Source organism: Chelmon rostratus, chromosome 20, assembly GCF_017976325.1.
Source record: "Chelmon rostratus isolate fCheRos1 chromosome 20, fCheRos1.pri, whole genome shotgun sequence".
Taxonomy (NCBI): Eukaryota; Metazoa; Chordata; class Actinopteri; order Chaetodontiformes; family Chaetodontidae; genus Chelmon; species Chelmon rostratus.
Window position 1 is genome coordinate 6,145,106 of NC_055677.1, and position 25,678 is coordinate 6,170,783.

Genomic DNA, 25,678 nt, shown 5'->3' on the forward strand with positions numbered 1-25,678 from the left:
AACAGCTGCTTACCATTTAGGGCACTTCACAAAACTGCTCCAAACTCCTCGAATCGGGATTTTGTGTGTGTGTGAGTGTGTGTGTGTGTTTGTGTGTGTGTGTGCGTGTGTGTGTGTTCAGAGCTTTGTGTTGGTGGATGTTCAGATATAGAAAGTCTGCACCGCTGGAAGCTCGAGTCCGGATTCTAGGTTTTTGCGTAATGCTGAGGCGTCCTCTGTTCAACATCTGGATTAACTATTTGGAGTCAGAGCTAGCGGCCCTGCACAAACCTCTGAGAGTCTGGCCTATCTTTGCGGAAAGTCTACCCTTTTCTCTGGGATTTAACTCCTTCTGATAAACCGAGGTTTGCGCGTAGATTATGTATTCTTTAAAATGGGTGCGAACAATGGAAAACAGTATGGAAGCGAGGGTAAGTGCTGTAATTATGACTTTAAAAACACGTTTTATTGGAATTCCACATAGAAGGAAGTCTTCTCTCTCTCTCTTTCTCTTTTTCTAATCAAACTGGACTCCGCAAAAGCTGCCATATGGTGCCGTTAATTGATCCAACTCAACTAAAAACAGAAAACAATGCAGCCGTTGTTAAACCTTCCATTGGTTTGTCTCTGAACATTAGTGAGCTAGCTCAAAACTAGCTCTATTCCCTTTTTAATGTCTCATTTTCTTACAGTAAGTGTCGCCCTCTGTTTGGGGTTTGCGCCGAACTCCATTTAAAAATGTGCAGATTCTGGAGATGTGCGGCTGATGTGCAGCTGAGAGCGACGTTTGACTTTCAAACTGCCGACTTTTTATGCTTTTAAAAGATGTGCAACGTTGATATTCTTCATATAAAACGGAGAGTGACATCTGGTGGTGGCATTTTAAACACTTTTGAAAGATGAACTTTCTGACTGGGCAGCACAACGTTTGAAGTTTAAACAAAGGATGCTTCAGCTGCTTTCACATTTTCTCCAGAAAATGAGCTTTTATTGTCCATGGAGCTTCAGCTTCAGTGCTGCAATGCAACTGATGGAGAAACATGTCCTATAACTTGCATGTATGCGCTAACCTGCAAGCATGAGCCTCTTGACTTTGAGTTAGTGGCAAAGGTGACGCTTTAAAACAACAGCAGAGGCCGTTTAAATCAGATATCACCTCAGCTGACTTGGCAGGGGGAGCGAGTTCATCAGTCCTCTCCAAGTGGTCTAATTTGTGGCAGCTTTTTTGAAGTGCGTTCCTGCAGGTTTGGCAGAGGTGGGTCAGAGGACAGGAGTGTCTGGGCATGCGAGCACTTAAGTCATTCTTATCTTCGAGAGCCAATTCCAGGGATTTTTGTCCACAGTCCCTCGACCTGTTGCTGTTTGATTTGGCAGCCATTTTGTGCATATTGGTCAAAGCCATATGGTCCTCATGTAAACATAAATATGGAGCGGACACGCTGAAAAGACACAAAATAGCCACGGTGGTGAAAAAAATGACATGCTGACAAGAAAACAGCTGCTCCTCAGGCGGATCTTTATACTGGATGCACCTAAAAATGATTGAAGTCAACAGCAAGCTTTTAGCTCTGTGTGTGTTTCTGACTTTTCCTCAGCTGACTGTTGTCTTTGGGTGGAGTCAGAGGTTCTTGGAGGACAAGTCAACTAAATGATGAACTTGACTTTGACTTGCAAAGCAGAGATTCTGATCATAAGGAAAATACACAGATTATTGCACAGGCACATATATTTATGAGAGAAAACAACCAAAGATGCTGAAAACCTTTTATTTTGGCTCATTATCTCATTATCAATAATGGGACAGTGTTGATCTGTGAGGCTGAAAAAGTAATAAGTCATGTAGAGCTGACAGCCACACAGACATTCACTGTCCTTCTCACTTAGCTGTCAGACACGTTCAGACAACTTGAATGCTGCTTAAATCCATGGAAAAGGAACATTTCTGTGATATTATAATAACCAGAATCCGTATCTGAAGACTCACATACCACAAGTTTGATAAAATCTCCAACTGTGGCATTAATTATCCCGGACAAACTCACCTCCGGCGCTAAAGTCACGGCTACACCTCGGTCAGTTCCTTCATATTACCGTCCAAGCTCTAATCTTCAACATTATTTATTCAGACTGTCTTCAGCTGTGGTCCGACTCTACCAGAGACATCACTTCTGCCTCCAGAGCAGAAATGTTTGTATAAATAACATTCCAGTGCGCTCTCTTCCTAAGTCAATAACTGCAGAGAAAAGATTGGAACTCATGACGTTAGAAATAACAAGTGGACCAGCTCCACCTTGGAAACCAGCCTGTTAAGGTGCATGAACAGATCCTAACGCAGATTTGAGTCCTCTTGCAGAATTTGCAAATATATATATATATAACTCTGAGGTTAACTGTCATTAGTCATGAGTGAGAAAAATATGACGCAGGCTGTGCAGTTGTAATCATCACTAATGATTCACAAAGCATTAATTCTCCCTTTCATTGCACGATAGAAGAGTATCTGAGGCTTAGCGCTTGGTCGGGTTGCACCTCTTTGGTGTACAACATGAAACACAGACATTTCACTCCAACTCAGTATAACTACCAGTGCAAACATGGACTTTTGCTTTGATGTCTTACTTCCCCAATTAAAACCTTGACCGTTTGTGTGCTCACAAAGGACTAAAAACATCCCTTTTATGACTTACCGCTGATGCAGCAAGTTTCTGGTTTAAGTGCAGGGATACGTGAAAACAGTTTGGAGTAATTCTATAGCAAGAAAAGTGAATACTACTCAGATGAGGGTTTTTTTCAGGGGTTTCATAGCCGTCAATACACAAAGATTTCATTCCTGATTGATTTGGTGACACCAGCAGTTATTGGTGGCTATTTGAAGCTACTCTCTCAGAAATTTGCTGCTGTTTACAGTGCAGCCAAACAAACTCTTGTTTTTGGGGCTACAGCGACAATTATTACTGACATTATCCATTATTCAGCCAATTAATTAATTGTTTTGTCTATAAAACTGTAGAAAATAGTGAAAAATGTCCATCAGAGAAGTGGGTATACTCTACATTTATGCCCCTTACCTGATGTAGCATCGCAAGGTTGTTTGAATTTGAAAGCAAATTTTTTGTTTGCATCATCTTTCCCATTAATTTCATTAATATTCCAAAGATCATGTTTTTTGGAGTTAATATTTGAGGTAATCCAACAGGGAAAGCAATTTTTTCCTAAGGTGGTGAAGGCGTGACTCGCCCTACTCTGCCTCTGATTGGCTCATATTGATATTCTTACCCTAACCAATCATCACTCCTCATGCTTAAACCTAACCAACCCACGAAGGCAACGAGTACTTGCCAATCAGAGGCGTGTCGGGCCGGTCATGCCTTCGCCATCCTGAAGAGAAAAATCGCCCACAGCACATGACTGAAAGGTTTGCATCACAGGGGTTTTGAAGTTTCTGGACAGTGGGTATGGGCCTTATACCTGTGTATACCTGCACTACACCACCGCAGAAAACGAAGGAGGCCAGCAAATACTGACGTTGGAGAAGCAGGACCTAGAGAATATTTGCTTTGGGCATTTTTGCCATAAAAAAACAAAATAGTCGCAAATTAGTTTGCTGTAGACTGATTAATTGACTAGTTATTGCAGGTTTAGTTGCAGGGCAGCAGTTTGTGTTGAATCCCTCATGCGTAGGCATGCAGTACAAATATAGTAGGCAATGGCGGACTCCGCCATTAGCAATGAAAACCACATAGTGAGGTAATTAGAGAATGTTAATGCACTGAGTTGCTGCTGCTGAGAAAATGTAGACCATATTAAATCTGGGACTGAATTCAGTAAAATCTTCAGGTAACTTAAATATTACCTTTAAGTACTGTAATTTTGGAAAAGAGAGAACGGCCTTTTGTGGTATCATCATCTTGGTAGCATCTAAGACCAGCATCTCGGTTAGACGTGCAGAATTCTGCAGTCGGTCTGTCCACATCTGTTTTCAAGTGTGACTCCACAATTAATTACACACTGGTCACAGCTATGCAGCAACACGTTATATAAGCATAAGACAGGAAGCAGGAGCTTTTCTCAAAGTTGTTTTTTCCACAAAAGAGAGAAAACAATCGCCCTTGCACAGATCCACATATGCGTCAAACCAACGGGCCTCGTGCTAACCAATCTACAGTTCCTCATGCTGAGGAAAAGAATGCTGTAACCAGCTAAAAGCTAACATATATTAGCCTCATGCTTCCTGCTCTGCTTAAATATTAGAAAAGTGGTCTCAGGATCTGCATCTGCGAGCTGCTGATGAAATTCTGAGTCATTTCTGGGGATTGAAGGAGCCTCAGCAGATGTGCCGACTCAGTGATGTCACCAGTAAATGTCATACATGCACATATGAGCTGCACTGGTTTAAAATACTCTTTTATGTTATAAAGTGATCATGCATCTTTTGTGTGGCTGAGTTTGGAGTCACAGGTTGCATTTTTCCTCCCTGCACAAGCCCCCGTATTTACAACTTATTTCGGGAACCGTCTTGTCTGTTTAGGTGGCTGCGCTGTGTGTATGTGGCTGTGATGTTTGGGAATACCTCTCCGGCCTGTCGTGCTGCGTGAAAGGCGAATAGTTAGTCTCAGGAAAGCCACAAAGCTGCATTTATGATCTGACAGAGGAATGAAATGCCATAAACAACCACTCCACAGGCTGCCTGCAGTCACCATGGCAGTCGGGCCTGCCGTGCTCTGGCAGCAGAGGCTCACATTCAAAGAATATCTCTTTGAAATGTAGCTCTCCTGTGTTCCTGTATAGAAATCCAAATCCTAAATCTAATAATACAAGGATAGCTCATAAAGCAAGAGTTGTAAATTCACTTGAACTTAATAAAAAGCACTTTCATGTGGCAGTTGTGCAGACTGCACAGCCTAAGAAGTCTGCTGCTGACGCTGCAGTTAATTGTAATCATTCATTAAAGACGGCGATCGCTTGTATGTCGCGCAGGAGTGTTTCCTGTGGACGGGAAGGCTGAATGGGATTTAAGGAAACTTTAGTCGTCTTCCAAATAGCAAAAAATGGACACTTACTCAAACAAACCAGCAGAGACTTTGTGCATGGGCCAAGGCTAACTCTTCATCCAAAATTGTGGAACATAAAAGTCATGAAAGCAGAGAGTGATGGGTTTTATATTTCCTTGCACTTAATACCTCCTTACCATATTTAATACATCATCAAAGTGCAATTCCAACTTATCTCTGACAGACAGATTTAAGCGTAAAGAGTGTTTTCTCTCAAATGAAAAGCCGTAAGTCATGACTGCAGTTTGTCATCTCAGAGTTTCTACACTGTGTCCCAGCACTTTTGTTTTTCTTCTCATTCCCCTGCAGGTAAAGGGAGCTCAAGCATCTCTTCTGACATAAGTTCGAGCACAGATCATACACCAACTAAAGCTCCAAAGAATGTGGCTACCAGCGAAGGTAAGGCATCTGGTGCTCATTAACCAAACTCCCCTCCCTTCTTCTTCCCCTCCTCTTCGTCTTCTTCTCCTCCCACCCCTCGCTTCCCTCCCCATCCACTTTCTGTACTGCCTATTTTTGGAGAGAAACCTGCGTGTTCCTGGGATCACCCTAAATTGAAAACAAACTCACAGCTCCCATCAGAACGCAGAAACGAAAGGCATTTCTAGGGCTTTGTTTGAGAAGAAGAAGAAGAAGAAGAAGAAGAAGAAGAAGAAGAAGAAAAACACTTCTGGCCTCTCATTGTGGAAGAATGCTTATCTAAACTGTGGTTGTATCAGGCTCAAAGCGCTGCCAGGGAGGGAGGTACGTGCGCTCCAGAGAGGAGGGCGAGAGGGATTTTTCTGGAGAAGGTGTGGGGAGTGAAAATGGGAAAAGCTCTCTGGCTCTCTCCCGCCTCCCCAGCCTCCAGCTCGCCCAGGCAATCCTTCAACCCTGGCAGACTGACTGCAGGGAACTGCTCCTCTTTATCAGGAGTGTATGTGTTACGAGTGTAAACTGCGTGCTCGCTGGAGTGGTTCGAAAATACTTTGCAGCTGACGGATGCTTTTTGAAGCCTCCTGTCAACAGTTACTGTGAATGCAGATCTGTCTGATAGTTTTCACAATCTGTCAAAGCAGAGGCTTCTTTTATTTTGAAAGAATAGATCAAAATATCTCAACATCATGGCTTAAAAGTACTGAAATATCCCAGCTGTCTTGTAAAACCTTGAATGTGAGCTTGGGCTTTCTAGGAAATAGCCTGTTAAGAAAAATATTTGTTTAGCCATGAAAAAATTCAGATCACATGATCTCAACCAAACTGTTTTATCAATTAGCTTACTAATTTTTATTTTGGTAAAATAAAATAAAAATCCTGAGCATATCCTGCCCACAGTCTTAACCATTATTATTTCCCCTTAACCTTTGGTTCTGCGTAACCAAAATCATTTTATGTAATTTAAACTAAAATTAAAATTGTACCCACCCCTTGACCACTAGTGGTGCTGTGGAGCAGTGTTTTTACAGGTGGGTACCTTTGAAAAGAAAAGCAGATAAAAGTCAACAAACATTCACTTTTAATTAACATTTAAACCTACATTAATACCATTTTAGCCACTAGAGAGGAGCACAACCTCAGAAACACAACATAGATATATTATAAGCTAATAAGGTTGATATAGCCTAGCTTATGTGCTAGCAAGCAGTTGCTTAGTTTTACACTCAGCAGACACAGAGCAACATTAGCACACGTTTTCTGAGGCCTTTCTGAATGCAATCCAACATTCACTCTCCTCTTCGCTCTGTTTTTGGTCTCCACCAGCTCCAGAGGAAAAATATCTGGCCCTTTCGCTGCTACACTTTGTTTACCAGCTAGTCGCTAACTTCCTGTCTGCTGTTTGGTGGGTAGTGTACAGTGGATTTTTAGTGCTTCGCCACTGAAAACACCTGCCGGCTGCCGCTGGTAGCAAGGAAAAGCTGTGAGAGTCAAAACAATGAGCGGAAAGACGCTAAAGTGCTACGTAGCGCTGCGCACCTGGATGCCAACTCCTTTTACGTCGCACATAATGATTTGATCTATTATTAATGTAAAAATATTGATTAGTTCAGCTTTAAGCATTTCTTTATAGCAGACTCATTTTCATCAGCTTTATAGCACCTTTTAGATACGCTTTGGCTAATCAATAACAATATATAGCATCCAACAGCTCATTTACCGCATGCCTCGCAGTGTTTTACAGGTTCTGAAAGTGTGCTTTGAGCGGAAAATGTGTGTGAGTCAGACAGTAAAAATGAAATCAGAACCCTGCGGAAGTCATTGCTGACTCATTGATTTTCATCAAAAAGGTTATCAAAAGTCCCGACAGATGCACCACAGCCCTCCTCAGCTTGTGATGTGGCCCCCCGTATTTCTCTGACCGGTGACTCACCGGCTGCTTTGCATGCTTGTGCACATATATACTCAGGCCGCTCCTCTCATGCATTGTCATCACCAATCTTAAATTTGCTCTGGCATGATGAATGTAGTATTCTTGCGGCTTGCAGCTGCCCACAAGAAAACAAATAGCAGCTCCAGCCTGTGTTTAGAGCTGCCACTCAGCTCAAGATTTCAAGGTGTTTCTCAGAGAGAGACGAAGAGGAGCGGAGAGAACAAAGCGCCGGGCTAACTCCTCACGAGACGTCAGACGTGCATTTGGTTTCACGCAAGATGTGTGTCAATTAGTTTGTTTTAGTGAGGTTAATTCACTGATTAACCTCACTAAATATAGCGTGGGATGTACCGTCCTCCTGTGTGCATTCGGATGAGGAGATTACCATTACTCATTCGACTTTGCTGGAAATGCTGACTCACTCGGTTCCTTCCATTGAGGAGCTGCTGGAAGTGCACCCAGAGTATTTTGGGGAAATTGCTAATTGTCCTGAATGTGTCTGCTTGGAGAATAACCTGTGCAGATAGAAATATATAGTATAGACCATGGCCAGTGGCTTCCCGACCATAATTTCCCTCCTGTGTTATGACTGAAATTGTTATTTTTTTCTCCATGCTAAGTGGGAGTAATTACATGGTCTGGAACCACCACGGCCACAGGCAAATCCCCCCTCCTTAAAAAGACACACACGCATGCACACACACATGCATATCTGCGTTCATGAACTCACACACAGTGGCAGATCACACAGTCGTTGCCCACCTCGTCCTGCGGTCCACTAAACTAATCAGGAAGCAGTCTGGGCTGTTTCCCCACCACACACTGGGAGTATTCATGTTAGGGTCTTACACTGTGTCCTCATGCTGCAGTACAGCCACTGCTGCATTAATATAGTTAGTTAGTTAGATCGTTCACTGCTATATCAAACAACAAACACAGAAGTCTGAGCATTATATGCTGTATATATATATGCATACTTAAAATAACCTGTTCAACAAATAGCAGAAGAAAGAAAATGAAGGACTTTTTTCCTTATTTCTCAGACGTTGGGGGGCAAAACAGAAGTGTTTTGTACGTGATGATCCAAGTTTGTACCTGTTTTTACCCTATAAAGCAACATATTGTGATTCGCAGTTAAAAGGACTGAAGGAAACAATGTTATTTTCTATATCATCGACCACATTTATATACAAAAGTTTAGTAGGAATATCATCTTTTTCTGAAAAAGTGCAAAAACTGGACTATTTTGTGCATGTAAACATAATCGAGGTGACACAAATCCACCTTTCTACATCGACTACTGACATACCGCCCAGTTTCAAATTGAAACCAGTATCACAATAATAAAATAAATCTAAAAATCTTTCAGTATGTTTGAAATGTAAAATCACAAACAAAGCAGCCAAACTGATGCTTTACTGCATTTTATCAGTTAAAACCTCTCACACTTGTAGATTAAAACTAATAGCTCATTTTGTTCATTTTTAATTATCACTTAATTATCAATTATCGCAATCACAAGATTAAAAGGCAAATGTTGAAACGTAGTGTAACAATATCCCAGGAGGAGTTAGCGAGTCAGCTACACAGCAACATCCACCTAAAGTTAACTAACATTATCTACCATAAGCTGCTGGTCATACCAGACCAAGTCAGGTTGGATCTGCAAAACCCTTGAGTGCACTGAATTGAAAAATAGTGCACTTTAATTCTTATGGATTCAACTTTTCATTTGTAAGACGAAGATTGTTATTTCCTCTACAGACGATACAAAATCTCCCTTTAAAGCTCTGTGTGTGAGCTCCAAACCAGAGCCGCTGAGGATGAATGGCTGCAGTTCCAGCCAGAATTGTTTCACTTTTTGTCAAATCGAAATTTATGCCCCCAGAAGAATCTGAAAGATGCTATAATCATCTCAAAACACAGAGGCTTTAAAGTGAATAAATCATAATATTGAAATATTGTGCAGCCCTAATATCAGCGTACAGATGGAAAGTAGGCCATTGCCTGTCTCCCTCACCGGTCCAGCATGTATTCCCACAAAATCAACATTAGAAAGTTTCACTCGTTCTCCTCCTGAAAACAAACCGAGTCGGGCAGTCATCTGGCAAGTTTTTGCTACGTGTCTCTGTTTTCATTTATTATTTAGACGGGCTTGTGGTGGCCTGACCCAGTTGAGTCGCTTATTAGCTGCAGACTGAAAGGCACAGTCCTGGACAGTAAATCCTTCCTGTGGGATGAAACTGAGTATCTCCCAGCAGGGGTTACGCTGCGACCCCGTCTGGGCCTCAAGGGTTTGCTTTGGCACAGCCGAACTCAGGGTACCTTAGGAATGTGGCTCAGACATGGCAGGAGCTCAGCCGACAACACCCTGAGATGTTCGGCCAGCGTAACTCTCAAAGGCCGGTTTGATCCTCCTATATCAGCTGGAGCCTGTGCCAAACTTTAGCCACTGATGTAACGCAGACTCACAGGGGCGTCGATCATGTCAAAGCAGCCGTGCTTCGGGGTCAGCTCCTTCACCCATTTATAATGGCACCAGGAAGGTAGCTGGGAAACAGGGAATGGTGGGAACAATGAACATGCTGACTTCCTTTCTGAAGGACCAAAGAAACAGTGATAACAGCGAGGGGGAAAGTCTTACTCTGTCTGTCCACAGCAGAAAACGCTGGAGTAAGCTGTAAAAGATCGCACTGTAAACATGATTTATATGCAGTTCTCCATGTGTTAATCAAAAGTACAACAATCTCCTTCTTTACAGATCTCTGCTTTCTGCATTAAATCATTTCAGCCTCACTGTACAAGCAGTTAATGCCAAGATTAGACCACACAATTATGGTCCAATCATGTGACAACAGGCACACCAGTCATTTTACCAGTCATTAGTCATTTTATCATTGTGGAAGACAAGTAATTTTGCATGTAGGATGTTTTACAAGTCCCTGACATGAAGATTAGCATGTTAGAAATGTTAACATGTCTTGCCCAAATGTAAACATGGCAATAAGATCCTGCGTATTCAGCTTTGCATGTCAAGGAAGTTGTGAAATAGTCATAATAGTCATGTAACCAAAGCATTCTCACATCATAAGATAAGGATTTATCTTTCAACAGTGATTTGTAGGACAAAGGACGTATTTTGTCATTTAATTTGCAGGATTTATTGTTTTTTATGTGGTTTATTGAGCTTTTACACATAAATCAACGTCCAATACATTCAAACCTTCGTCAAACAGTGTCTGTGGTAATATTCCTGCAGTGGGGCACCGGCAGCGATGCGTTTTACATGAGCCAGCAAGGATTGGTTTGCCAGAGCTGAAGGGTGGAGCAACCGTAGAGGTGGAGTAGGCAACAGTAGCTAGAAGCATGGTGAAGTATGGCGTCGTAAGCCCACATCCACAGTGTTTGTGTGATTACTTTCACTGCCTGATAGGGGAGACAAAAGTTATTAATTAACTTAATACACTGAAGCACAGTGTTTCACCATCCTCTGTGGTCTTAAAGCCTGTTTCACCTCTTGGGTGTGGTCAGACTTGTGCTCTGTTGCATGTGTAACCACACCCAACAGTGATGTCACAGGGGCCTGGAGTGCACCTGTGCACCACTGCAGCCAGGTGAGAAGGTCAAACCACTAGAGGTCAGCAAAAACAGTGTTTGCAGCGGGTGTTAAGTTGCTCTTTTAGAGGAAGGAGGAATCATGCTTGAAAATCAACAGAAAAATTCAAAATCATCAAATGTGGGGTTTTCAGTGGAGTTATGTTAACACAGAGGAGGGGGGGTGGTGGCTCCCATCGTTGACCGGATGACCTCAGCCGAGTGTAAAAATAGTTTATGTTTTTTGCTTTAGAATTTTTTTGGTTTTGGCATGAAAACAAGTGGATATCATGTACCTATAGAACTTGCATTTCCAGTCATGCAACTTCATACTTCTACTCCTCTGCATTTCATTTCAAAGGGAAATATTGCAGTTGTTGCTACACTACATTCATTTCACAGTTGTAGTTGTGAGTTTCTTTGCCATTTAAATGCTCTGCACACCCACACAGGCACTTTCCATCACTCCGGCTACTAAAAACCTAATGTTTTTTCATTTGGCTGGAGAAGACAATAATGGAATCACGTCCATTAATATAATAGCATTATACTACCAATATTGATCAGTCTTAATTCACAGTAATCCCGCTTATCTGTTGCGAAGGCAGCGTCAGGGTCAGATGTGCAGTCTAAACAGCCCCTCCACAAAGCTCCTGTCTCCAGCGTGTTCATATTTTTGCCCTCCCAAAGGCAGCAAATCCCTCACACTCCATCTGTAAACCAAGCTCAGGCGCTGATGACCCATTTGCTTGTGTTTAGTCAAGCCGATGTATAGTGTTTCACTGTTGATTTTTGCCGTGCCAAATGCGAAAGAGGCTCCGTGAGGTGTTTGTGTGTGTCGCTGGGACATTTTCGCTGCAGAGGGAAGATTTAAGTTGTTGCCCCCCCCTTTCCTTCGTCATGCAGCAGCGATCATTACTGCTGTATGTCTTTTAAGCCACACAAATGTATCTTTTCATAGACTTGAAACTCCTGCATTTGTTTTGCTGCTCTGCAGCTGTGTTGGAAATTCTCACACTGGCAGATGGATGGAGATGTTTGTTTAGATGAAGAAGCATCTGTTTTTGCAGGTGATTGACCATCTAATGGGGGATTTAGGGGAAATGGTGCTGCAGATTGTTATCAGGACTCTTTCAATAGGACTATAGCAACTGCAACGACAAATATCAGCGCTTTACCTCTAATCCTCATTGGAAATTGTCTACGTGAAGCGAGAACACAGAGAGGCGAAGAATGCCAAAGCTAGTTTCCCCAGATTTTCTCCATCAGCTGTCGTCGCTCCTCCCCCTTCCTCCCTACCGCTCCTGGAGCCAGGAAATCTGAGCGAAAAAGCACAGAACAAGGCGGCGAAAAGAAAAAAGAAAACAAGTGAAAGCAGTTTAGCGAAGGAGGAGGAAGAGGAGGAGGAGGAGGGAAAGCAAAGGCAGTTCAGTGAGCTCCATCTCATAACTCTTCTCTGATTACTGCTCTGTCTTCTCAGTCTCTGTCTCGGGCAGGAAGCGCCGGCCCTGTTGTTTTGAGTGCGTTTGCCATTTTCTTCAACAGGGTCGCATTTTTCTGCTCTACTACAGCAGCGTGGTTGACAGGAGTTGGGAAGGACGCCACCTGGCCGAAACGCACGCACGCTTGCTTCCTGTGTGCTTTTGGCTCGAGCGCGATGTTGTTACTGTGATACACCTGGGTCTTTGGGCTTTTATGTGGCAGCATGGCTACGGCTGTGAACCAGCTGAACTGACACATTGGACTTCCCCTCCCCTCGTTTCATTCCGCGGGCTGTTTCGTTACGTAAGCGGGGAAGTGTCAGTTGTGGCTGAAGCTGCAATGGCACAAAAATGAGGGGAAAATTGAAAGTCCCCTCGAAGAGGTTTTGGTCGGATAAATTAAACCATGGACAACTAAATGAATTTGTGGTTGCATATAGGCTAAGACCTGGCTCTTTCGTATGCAGGAAAAAGATCACTCTCACACTTTTATATCTGGAAAAATAGATATTTTGGTTGTCAAACCTTCTGCCATTTTCATGACTCAAGTTCCATTTTAGGCCGATCCAGGAACATCGTACGCGTAAGGTCACAGATAGCCCTCATGGAACAGCCGCTCAGCCGTTAATAAAATTTGTCTCAGACAGAACGTTGAAAGTACAAACCTTACTGGATGGTGGACAACCTTCTTGAGAGACTCTTGAAAGCGGCCGAGCAAAACTAAGCTCTTCAGTAGTGAAGAAGTGTAGCTGACAGGCTAGCTGCTAACATGCTAGCCTGCCAAGAACATGCTAGCACATTGTAATTGGAAATTGTAGTTACAACGGCTCTTTGAGCTTCTTGCATTCAGTTCCCCCTGACATTTCATTCTCAGGGCTGAAAACAATTGAGTTATTTAAGATGGAAAAAAGCTTGACAAGCTAACATGCCTTGTTTGTTTAACACATTGGTTACGGGGACAAGTTCACGCAAACTTACCACCGTTCCTCTTTGTGAAGCAGTTACTAGCACAATACAGAGGGTTAAATAAAACTGGGTGGTTACGCTACAGCTAATAAGCTACGGTAGCTTCTTCCTCAAAGGTCAGGATTACCAACAAAGCTTTTCCACTCCTGTGTGTTGATTTCACAGATTTATTCCAAAATGCAGATAGACAAAGCAACACAATTTGTTCTTGCACAGGTATCTTCTCTTAAAGGACAATTTTGACAGAGTTAAATGAGAAGTTTTGATACCACTCTTATGTATGTACGGTATACAGTGGCGCTGCTAGCAGCCCGTTAGCCTAGCATAAATACTAGCTGCAGAGAGAAACAGCTAGCCTACTTAGATGTATGTAAGTACCTGTATGCTTAAGCCATAAACGTAAAAGTTTTAAAATGACAAATTTGTGGTTGTAGGTGTTTTTTAAACTTTGGTCGGAGCCAGATCAGCTGTTTCCACTTCTGCTTCGAGGCTGTTAACTTCAGATAATCACCTGCTTGCTGTAGCTTTAGCATATTGACATGAGAGTGCTATCAAGTCTCCATTAACTCTCATCAAGAAAGAGTCTTTACAAACTACAAAAAACAGAAGATTTCTGTGTGAGAATTTTGTCATGTTTTTGTCTTTTTCTTCAAAAAAACCTCTTTAAAGAGTGTTTTCCTTCCACCATATGAGACAAAATAGTCTCTCTCTGGAGTCAAAGTGGACCCTTTTCTTCGTCAGGAGTTCATAACCGCAAACGTTCCAGCACTTCCCTTGTTCTGTTTCTTCAACCACATGAGATCATTACATTTGCTCCTCATCACAACCAAATCAACCGTTCAGGCCAGCGCTCGCTTTTCCATTCCCGCCTGATGTGCACTTCTTTTGGGTGCAGCGTGTCGTTGCCCTCCTCAGCCATTTAACATGGGCGTCACTGCACAGTGCGACCCTCCTCTCACGCTGCTGCCAAAAAGGATCAGCTCTGCACATGACTCTCATACTCTGACTTTGACATCCTGATTTAACAACCTGTAGAAAATGACATCATCTTGAGCGTCAGTGATTTGCCAAAGGCCGGATCAGTTTTGCATGATGCCAAATTGCTTTTGGATCTGAGCTGTCATCTCTGCTCTGGAAAAACTGCGCTGTGATGAATGGACGCACACACAAATGCTCATTTTCGAAGGAGCGCCTTCGAGTTCATCGCGTCTTTAAAATTTGGCTTGAAGGTATCTGAGCGTCTGCTGTCCTCCTCAGCCGAGGACTTATAAAGTAACCAGGGCAGAGTGTCGAGTCGTTTGTGTCTTTTGAACTGACAGAAGGGCTTTAAGAGGCAGAAAACTCCCTTGAGGAAATTAGTCGTGTTGCGGGGAAAGACCGTTATGGTTCCTGGCGCATGTATGTCCGAATCTGTTGCTGCACGAGCTTCAAAACCGTGTATCGAGACTGAGTGAGTGTGAGAATAGCCGCAGCCCAGAAGTAGTGGAGTTATGGGGGTTGTGTGGCACTAAGGAGTCTGTTTCCTGTCCAAGTGTGCACATTGTAAAGGAACCAGCAGGCCCTATTGTCTTTCAGGTTGTCCAGTGACGCAAGACCTTCCTGTAGTGAAGGCTTTGCTGATAGCCCAGCCGCCACACTGTACGGTAATATCAACTTCCATGTATTCAATAAAAGCAAAGACAGACAGATGTTTTTTATCCCAGGAGTTCTCCCTCTCAGTCGGATGCTTCCCTTTAAAAAAAACTCGAGCACGTAACCGCTTAGTGCTGATAAATCAATTGTGCTTTTGATTCGCTTTCAGTGCCTGCAGCCTGGTTGTTGTTTTTTTTTATTGGCGGATGCTTTTTTTTTCCCTTTACAGTTAACCATGGGATTTGATTTCCGGGCTTATTAGTAGAAAATGAGCATCTCTGATTCCCCTCACATGCACAACACCACGCTGTCACGGTCTTGGCAGGGAGGAGCACAGCGGAGCTTGCAGAGCAGGAACATGTCACAGGGCTAATGGCATTGAGGTAATGGATTGGTCTGTTCTGCCAGATGCAGCAGTAATAATCCTGCGAGCTCCAGACAGGGTCTTAGCAGCGCTTCACAGCACTGCAAGATCCTGAAAAGAATCCCTGTAGCTTTAGTTTATGACCAGACTGCGTCAAAGTCTGGATTGACCCTGCCTGTGCACTTGTCTCTGTCTCTGGTAAAGTCTGCAGACTCTTTTGCCAATTTATCTTCCCTCTTTCTTTCCCTCTTGCCCCTATTTTCTTTTAGAGGCCCTCGAATGAGTCCCTGCAATCTGTTTTTGTGCGTAGCTGTTTTTTGAAAGTTCATCAGGTTTTTGTCATTAAGGCGACATCACTCCGAACATCCAGCTGCGGCTCTTCATCTCGTCTCCTCAGTGATCACTTCGATTGATTTACATTGAACTTCTGGTTTCAAAGCACGATCCAGATGTGTCTCAGAAGTAAGGCTAAGTTGACGTTAATGGGATCCTGCTGCAGAGCTGCTGTGGATCAGCATAGATTTGGGTATTAGTGGCAAATGATTTCAGCCAAGTATGCCTTGCTGTGGCTATATGCACATTCAAAATGCATGAGTTTCTCTTTCATTTCACCACTGTTCCGTTGTTCTTTGTCCAGGCTAAAGACCAGATGTTCCACTGTTTCTCCTTTGATTTCCTAAACCAAACTGAATCTTCCACCATCTGCACTCACACTGCCTTCGAGAGCAGTTTAACAGCTGCATGGTATTTGTTCTGTTAATGATAGGTTTGCCGTGATACAGATATAAAACACGACACCACTGGTTGACTTATACAGATTTCAGCAGGAACTGAGAATTAGAGGACAGTTTATTCTTTCATGCTCAGAGTTTACATACGCTGCACACTCCTGACTCAAGGCACACTTACTACCTTATTGTGGAGCTTTCAGTCACATCAGACGGCCCCTATTAGCAGGCAGAGTTTGCAGTTTTCATGCAAGCTCAGCTGCTGTTAGGATTTCATCCATAGCATGTCAATGGCTTCTCATGTATGTTGGCTTGTAATTTAAGCATGACGTTTATTCTTGTCCTTGGAAATTGTAGTACACTTCTCAACTCAAGGGCCACTTACATGGGATACAGTTGAAAGATGGAAATAGCTATTACAGAACCAGTGAGTGGGCTTTTTTTTGTCAAACTACTGCTTCCAAGATCAAGAGTGAACTTTTCTGCTGAGAAGGTTTGTCACTATAGTAGTAGTCATACTAGAAGTAAGCAAAAATGTTAAATTTAGAAGTTGTGTGTGCACTTGGGAGTAAAATGTGACTCCAGTTTTGAGGATTTCAGCTTCGACTTTCTGAGCCTGATGAGTTGTGTTTGTTCCTTATTTGCACCCAGTAATATGCTTCATCTGGATTTTTTTGTTATGCTTGGTAAACTTAACTCTACAGCTCTTTATTTAGACTGAGTCTGCATGGCTGGCTTTGAAACAACGTGTTTGCCTCACTATGGAGATGGGACTGTGTGTCTAATTGCTAAGATTGTATGTCTTTGCAAACATCTGCTGTTTGAGAAAATGGGAGAATGTGGATTGCAAATGCATCAGAAGAAAAAGGAAACCTCTTAGAGTTTCCTGAGATGCCAAAAGGAAAAATTTATGTGTGAAAAATTAAGTGTGAAAAATGTTAAATTAATGTGAATTTTTTGGTCATAAGATCTTTACCAGGAACTTTTTAACAGGGCTTTCTGTGTGTACAGCATCAATAGTCAGCAGTGATCGGACAAACAGATGCTGTATTCAGTTAGAAAACATCCATCGATGACACCTGGATGTCCTTAAAGAGGCCCAGGTGCTATCTATCAAAAATCCACAAGGAAATTGTAAAGCTGTCTTCATTTAACTCCTCCCACCAGCTGTGTGGAGGTGCGACCCTGAGAGAGGGGGACGGGGGTGGACGTGGTCTAATTAGCAGCACCGTGTGTCTCCGGGCCCGGAGCGCTCTTCTGATCAGTGACACATGTAATTACGCAATTTGGAAGTCGCTCCTTAGCCAGTGGCAGATGAGGTTGCCTCCTGCGTGCAGAATCCATCACAACGGTTTGGATTTGGACGATAAAGAAATGTCTCATTCATCCATCAAAACTAATGACTCAAGAAATGTGTCTGTGTCATGGCTGCACACGGCTCAGTGGAAAATCTGATCTTCTCCTGGATGTTGTGATTTCTGCTTTGCAAAAACTCTTTTTGTTGTGATGTCACAGGATTGATACTCAGATTCAGGTTTTTAAGCATCGGTATATGAGCTTATGTCATTAAAAATTTGAATGGAACATTTGGCAAAAATGCACTGATTTCCACTTGTTTGTATAGCCTTGTGTTGCATGGTGTGTGGTTCCAGTTGGATCAACCCACAATCACTAGGTATTAACTCAGGAATCTTGCAATATTTGCAGTGTGCTTGAATAAACATGAAAATCCCCTCACCACTGTTGTCATGACATATTTGGACAGGTGTGTGAAATTCGAAATAGATGAGGTGTTTATAATGACTTCAGACCATTAAATCCTTTGTATTAAGCTAAAAAACACAGGCCAAGATAAGCTAGACGACCTCAAGGAAATAATCTTACACATTTAAAGGTTAACTAATCATTGGTAGACCACCCACAAGAATGTGGTGCATTAAACCCAAACTGGGGTCAACCGTATCACACAAGGTTGACTGAGTCCAAACGTCCTCCTGTAAGCTGACTGAAATGAGTTTGATTAACATGCGGCGCCTTGCGGACAGCAGGACTCGTCGTCCTACTCGAATTTGGACGGCAGTGACAATTTTAAGGCACGCGAGAGGGAGTTTTAAAGTAGCCGTGAATCGGTGGACATGTTCCCGAGAGGGCGAGCCTGTGGATGTCATCAGGGGCGGGCCGAGTCAAGGTCTGGAATTCAGATCGGCCGGACGGTCGCAAGGACGGTGTCACTGGCCAGCTGTCTGTCCCTGCACACAAATCCACATGACAGGCAGGATGCTGACGAAAGGCACAAGACATACGAAACAATCTGGCACAGGACAAAGGGAGACGCAGACTATATATACACGAGGTAACAATGAACAGGTGGAGTCAATCAGGGCGGGGCAGACAATCAGACAGGCGGGAAGGACACCAGGAAGTCAAGGGTCTGAAACGAGAGGAGAGTTAGGGTTTCACAATAAGACAGGAAGTGCATGACAAGACCTGACACTGTTAACAGACACATCAGCAGACACGACGAGGCATGACACGAGTGACTTCTTCCGTTGGCAGAAATGCATGTATTATATTCAAAATGATGTTTTCATTAGTGCACGATCGCCTGGAAATTAGAATCGTGAAAGGGAGAAAGGGAGGGTGAGACGAGGGGCATTCCCATTGAGTGCAATCTGCAAGCTCACCACTAGATGCCGCTAAATCCAACACGCTGGTCCTTTAAGTACAGAAGCATAACCCTGTGGTCAAAACTAATACATTTACTATTCGTTTTGGAATAATCGTCTCAACTCAAGAACAGTTTTGACACTTTGCAAATGTTTTGCTAAGAAAAGTCACTTGAGAAAATTGGAAACAGAGATGAATTCATTCTCCACTTGCCCTTATCGTCACATAACTATTAGTCTCAGACATACAGAATGATCTTTATTTTGAAAGATAACACTTTTTTTGACAATCAAGCCTGCAGACTCGTGGTTGGACAGCTGTACGTGACATCATGCTCGTGACTACTTGAAAAGCTTTTAGTGATGATTATCAGTCCAATTGAACTCCTCGAGATCGGACAAGACGAATTGGCGGGGTGATGAGGAGACAGAGATAGCATCAGAGAAGAGCACTCAGTGTCCCAGTGTGATGGGTCGACCCCGGGAATCAGAGCCGACGCCCGGGCTTACGAGGCAGAGGCCTCCGCCGTCTCACGCTACGGCGATGGGATCCAGCCAGCGCTTCTCACAGCTGCGTCTTCAGGGTTGCCGGCAATCTCGTCGTCCGGAGGGCCCCAGTGTTTACACAGGCCTAGAAGTACATTGTCAGCCCCGGCACCAAACTCCTCAGCTGGTCGCTTTGAAGCCGCAGAGTTCATCTGAAGAGGAGGCCCCATGACTGCTGCCCAAATGGCGGGAAGATAAAAGTGACACATTTTTTCCCCAACATCAGAAAACACGATAACGAGATCCATGGAAAGTCCTATTCATTGATGATAAAAGCTGGTGTGGCGGTGGCGGCATCACGGTGAACCCTGCACCTTTTGACCCACTTTCTTGGCTTTTTCTTATTCCCACAAATAGCTGCCAGATATAACGTAACATTATGTCATTTCCAGCGATGAAGCTTAATGGAACAACAGCAATGGCAAAGATGATTTCGTGTCAGTCCTTCAGAATGGAATTCAACACTGATGAATCACGTAGCAAGAAATTAATCACAGTATCCAGAACGCAATGCAGCCACAACATATGTTGTGTTTTAAAGGGACGTTCCACCATTCAAACACATCAACATCGGTTTACTGGTTAAAGGGGAACTCCACCGATTTTACACATCAAAGTCTGTTTGCAGTTCTTGGGAAGCACTACTGCATATGTGGAGGTAAAAAAGTTGTATAAAGTCGATTGTGGCTCCAGAAGGAGTTGTGAGAAGTCTGACTGGTTGCCTATTAGCATAATAACACCCAAATCTTACTGAACTGCATTGTGGGTGGTGCAGGCACCAGGATTCAAAAGGACAATAAAGATATCTCTGGTTCTGCTGCATCTGTGCTACGCTAAATCGGTGGCGTTCTCTTTTAATGGGAGTTCTGCTCAGCCTGTGAAAACAGCTGCGTCATGTCTTATGTGGCTCTGAAAGGAGCTTTGACGAGTATAGAGAAAATAACCCGAGGGTTATCTCAGCTTGAGCTTGGAGAGTTTCTTCACAGAAAGCTGCATTAGAAACTGGGGGCATGGAGTTCAAAAGATATTGGCAGGCTGGGAGGGTCTAATGAAGGGATGCTGCAGGTTGCATTATGGGAAGTGTAGGATCCGATGGTTTTGAAATATGACCTGTTATAGGGCCTGTTATTTATTATAATTTCATGCCACTTGTTGCTTTATGTACTGTAGTTTAAAGCACATTAAGTTTCCCTGAAATGAAATGTGCTTCAAACTTTGCCAAAAAGTCTGTGAAGCTCAGTCTGCTGCTTCAGTTTTGACCACTATTCTTTCAACCTGTCTCATGTGAGTCCACTAACTTTATGGAAGTGCAATACTTAAATGCTGGAGTGCCATTTAAGATCTTTCTTGCATGGAAACTCTTTCCTTCGTGGTAACCTACTAACAGCACCACCATGAGCTGCTCTCTCTGCAGATGGCAGTACAGTCATTGAGGGCATGCTTTTTTTTTTTTTAATGTCAAAAGCCATTCTGGGAAATGTAATTAAAACTGCATGAGTCACATTTAAGGAAAGTACAGCAAAAAGCTAAATCACACTTCTCAATGCAATGTTACTGCATTCCTGGAAAGCGCTGAACATCATTGATTATAAAAACAAATTTTTCTTGCGGGTTGCTCCTTGACTAGAAGCTGGAATGGACTACTCCACATGCATGGATGGTGCTGATGTTGGCTCCCGATCCGTAAAAGTTCAGGGACGATTCTCGGCTTTTGCAGGACGTGTTGTCTTAGACTTCAGAGTAGAAGCCTGAACACTTTAAACTCACTGTCAGATTTGTGGAAACTTTATTTATTTATGAAAACCGGCCAGATCACATCAGACCAGATCTAGCTGAAAAAACACTGCGCTTACACTTGTCAAACCAGGACTAGTTTAACAAATAGACTCCAGAGGCTGCTTAAAACACAGCTTCAGATCTGCAAGACCTTTATGCAGCTTGTGAAAACAAGCCAAAGGTTGATTTCGCTCCTTTTCTCCAACCAGACGACATTAAACCATCTCTTGATCAAAAACTGAGTTACTGCAGGCTTGTCAAGTCATTGAAGGTGTGATCTGAGAAGAGGTTTTAGGGTCAGAACCTCCCAAAAGATAAATCTGATGGGTCGTAAGATGATTAATATGACACTAATTCAGTCCTTCTCTTCTATCTGTCGATGCATCTATCTTGTCCTCCTTTTATTCAGGTTTAGACTCCAGCACACGGACTCTCAGCACCCCCAGTCCTGGTCTTATCCTTCCATCCAAGTCCTCCTCTCTCTCCTCGCCTGCCCTCTCCAGTAACGGCCATGAGACCAACTCCTCCTCGTCCTCCTCCGCCCCCGCCGAGACCGTCGCCGTCGTCCACCCTCAACCCGGCACTCACACGCGCTCCCGCCAGTCAAAGAGCCACCACCACGCCCCCATTGACCTCCTCCCCGATCACTCCCTCCTGCAGATCTTCTCCCACCTCCCCACCAATCAGCTGTGCCGCTGCGCACGCGTATGCCGCCGCTGGTACAACCTGGCGTGGGACCCGAGGCTGTGGAGCACCGTCCGGCTGACCGGAGAGCTGCTTCACGTCGACCGCGCCATCAGGGTCCTGACCCACCGGCTGTGCCAGGACACACCGAACGTGTGTCTGACCCTGGAGACGGTGATGGTGAATGGCTGCAAAAGGCTCACCGACCGGGGGCTGCACGTGGTGGCTCAGTGCTGCCCCGAGCTACGTCGCCTGGAGGTTGCCGGCTGTTACAACATCTCTAACGAGGCTGTGTTTGAGGTGGTGTCCCGCTGCCCCAACCTGGAACACCTGAACCTCTCAGGTAAAAAGAAATATGCTTGTCCTATTCTATAGCAGGAAGCCAAAGCCATCCTACCTTGATTGGTGGCTAATGCTAACTCAGTGTTATGAAGGAGTGTCTGCTAGCCTACATCACGTACATGTGTGGCTTTACCTCAAAGAATTCCTCATTTCAGACCCTCTCAGTCATTTCTGCTAAGGCTGGTAAAATCATTAGAGGAGCAAGACGAGCTCTGCCAGCCTTAAGCTCCCATGTGGGAGAAGAAAGACTTTCTTTAGCTGAAAGCAGAACTTACCTCAACGTGAGTAAGGAGAGCGGTCTGCTGCTTTCATTAAGGAAGTGACACAAATAACATTGACTTGGACAGGACTCCGGTGGCAGTGCAACGTCTGCACCATTAGCACCAGGAAGCAAGCCCTTTGTTGTAAAAATAACCTTTAAAGAACTTGTGGCTTTTATTTGAAAAGCACAAAATAATCAAATCAAGTCTATTTGATTTTAACTGCTCAGGACATCTGCCTTTGATTTTTTTTTTTTTTTCCCATGAAAACTGACTGCAATTTTGGTTTTCATGGAGTTGTTTTTGCACTCAAACATTTGCGTGCTTCTCATTGCATGCATGCAGTCGAACGCAGCAGCTTTTACTCTGGCGCCCTCGAGTGGCTGCTCATAATAGAGTTTAGCCCTCCAAAGTGAAATTTTCTCAATTTTTTAATTTAATTTAATTTTAATTTTATTCACTCTAGTAATCCCAAACTGGGAAATTAGTCTCTGCATTTCACCCATCGCTGATTTACTGAAACACACATATGCACATGCAACATGCAGTGAACCACACAGGAGCAGTGGGCTGCCCCCCATATTGGGGGGTTAAGTGCCTTGCTCAAGGGCACACCAGGCGGCTAATGGAGGCGGCTAATGAGCATGCTCACATGCTCATATGGACAATGAAATTGTAATATTGGGGGGTTAAGTGCCTTGCTCAAGGGCACATCAGGCGGCTAATGGAGGGGGGTGGAGTGAATACTCCACCACACCCAAGTTTCTCTGCCAGTCCGGTTGGGGGAATCGAACCCTCCGGTCACAAGCCGCTTCTCCAACCTCTAGGCCACGGCTGCCCTATGTGAAAGGATATGTTCACATTTTTCCAAGTCTGTCTTAAAACAATGCTCACATGCTCATATGGACAATGAAATTGTTTTTATTTTTTATTTTTTTGCCCCCATCTTCATGCTGTCCACCAAGAGATCCCTTCCTGATGTGCTATTAATGTAAATGATGGAGGAGACAGTCCATTTCAATGAGAAATGTTTCTGATATGAAGCTAATCTCGGGTTTGAGTCTGAATTAAACAAATCAATTGGGTTTTTAGCTAGAATTTAACCGATTAGGAGGCTAAGCAAAAATAAAGGGTCCAATCTCACTGTTTAAAACCCACTGTCAGGTTTAAGAAACCTTTATTTTATTCATGAAAATCCAAAAAGAATGTTTTTGCTGCGTTTTCTCTGATCAGATCGCATTAAACCAGGTCTTAAAGGTCTCAAAAACCACTGCACACACACAGTAGTTCAAAGGAGGAAACTCTCTTCAAAAAAGAAAGAAATACTCACTTGATTTAGTTAACTCAGGCTTGGTTAGCTTTAGCCTCAGCTAACAAGCAATGCATTTTTGCGTAGAGCAAGGACCATGGATTTTGTTTCCCATCATTTAAATTAGAAGCAGGATGGATTTTTAGCAGCTAGTATTCTATTGTTCATAGAGGCACCTGACTGTTGTTTTGAACAGGACTTACCATCTGAATGAAAACACTTTGAATGAATAACTGATTTCTGAGCTGACAGTCTCTGCTTACTCTTCCTGCAGGCTGCTCCAAGGTGACGTGCATCAGCCTCACCCAAGAGGCCTCACTCCAGCTGTCCCCTCTACATGGCCAGCAGATTTCCATTCACTACCTGGACATGACCGACTGTTTTTCTCTCGAGGATGAGGGCTTGCGAACTATCGCCTCCCACTGCCCCCGCCTGACACATCTGTATTTGCGCCGCTGCACCAGACTGACGGACGAAGCCTTGCGCCACCTGGCTCTCCACTGCCCTTCAATAAGGGAGCTTAGCCTCAGTGACTGCCGCTTGGTGGGGGATTTCGGCCTGCGTGAAGTCGCCCGCCTGGAGGGCTGCCTGCGCTACCTGAGCGTGGCCCACTGCACCCGCATAACTGACGTGGGCATGCGCTACGTGGCCCGCTACTGCCCGAGACTGCGCTACTTGAACGCGAGGGGTTGCGAGGGGCTGACGGACCACGGCCTGAGCCACTTGGCCAGGAGCTGCCCCAAACTCAAGTCCCTGGATGTGGGCAAGTGCCCGCTCGTGTCGGACAGCGGGCTGGAGCAGCTGGCTATGTACTGCCAAGGCCTGAGGCGAGTGAGTCTCAGAGCCTGCGAGAGCGTGACCGGCAGAGGACTCAAAGCTCTGGCGGCCAACTGCTGCGAGCTGCAGCTGCTCAACGTGCAGGACTGCGAGGTGTCGCCGGAGGCTCTGCGGTTTGTCAGACGCCACTGCCGCCGCTGTGTCATCGAGCACACGAACCCCGCTTTCTACTGAGGCGGGGAGTCCCGGGACTGCTCTTCTGACAAGTGGATGTTCTAATATTCCTGCTATGGCAGAGCTCAGCGGCCGATGTGTTAGAACTGGTTGAAAACTGGTGTGCAATACTGGTCAGAGTCTGTCTCTTTAAATCCGCTTGGTGGCTGTCCATGAAAATACTTCCCTAGAATGTATTTAACATATTTATCTGTAAAAAGGCAGAGAAGTGCAGTATGTCGGTATATTACTTCTTTCAACGTCACAGTGTAACAACATGCTACAACACTGAGCACTGGGTACAGTTACCATTTAAAAGCATTGTAATATATTTTTATTGTAAAGGTCATCACCGTAAGGCCCCGAAACATAACCATTATCATGCATTACTTCATCTATTTATAAACAGCAAGTATCTTCAGACTAAACCACTAAGAATGTAGCTACGAAGCAGCAACTGAAGCAGATCTGGTGATTTAAGATATTCCTGGCTCACTTTCTTTATGTTGTGTGCATACGCACTTTATGGGACTGCGCTGACAATCACTGCAGCCGCGCTCAAAGTGTCATCGTTTTGTCGACCGATTTGCTGTCAATGAACTATTAGCCAGAGAATTTTTACTGCCGAGTAGAAACAAACTGTTATGGGCTTGTCGTTGAAAATAAACAAGAACACATTGCTGCTATAACTGTGCCAATAAACTTCTTCAAAATCCGCCTCCACAACTGTGAGTGTTTTACTCAACCCCTCATTACAGCCTTAAAGGATTTAAGCCTGCGCGTTTGTGAGTCATTACGGTAAATGAAGAATATCTTGGAATAGCATGTATGGATTTGTAAAGTGTTGTTTTCCACTTTAAGGATTAAAGTGTGTGGGTGGAAAAGGTGCTTTCTGTTTCCAAGCCATTGGCTGATAAAAACATGCAACTCGGCATGCTCCTCTCCAGATAAGATTGTTGAGGT

General features: G+C 44.0%; 1 protein-coding gene across 1 annotated transcript; it reads left to right on the forward strand.

The window, feature by feature from the left end:
• The first annotated feature begins 38 nt into the window (after positions 1-38).
• si:dkey-192l18.9 (F-box/LRR-repeat protein 7) lies at positions 39-25,427 on the forward strand. Its single transcript, XM_041961475.1, has 4 exons — positions 39-410; positions 5,340-5,429; positions 21,540-22,157; positions 24,000-25,427. The coding sequence occupies exons 1-4, from the start codon at positions 374-376 to the stop codon at positions 24,734-24,736; spliced, it is 1,482 nt and encodes a 493-aa protein (XP_041817409.1). The 5' UTR covers positions 39-373; the 3' UTR covers positions 24,737-25,427.
• Positions 25,428-25,678: the final 251 nt, after the last annotated feature.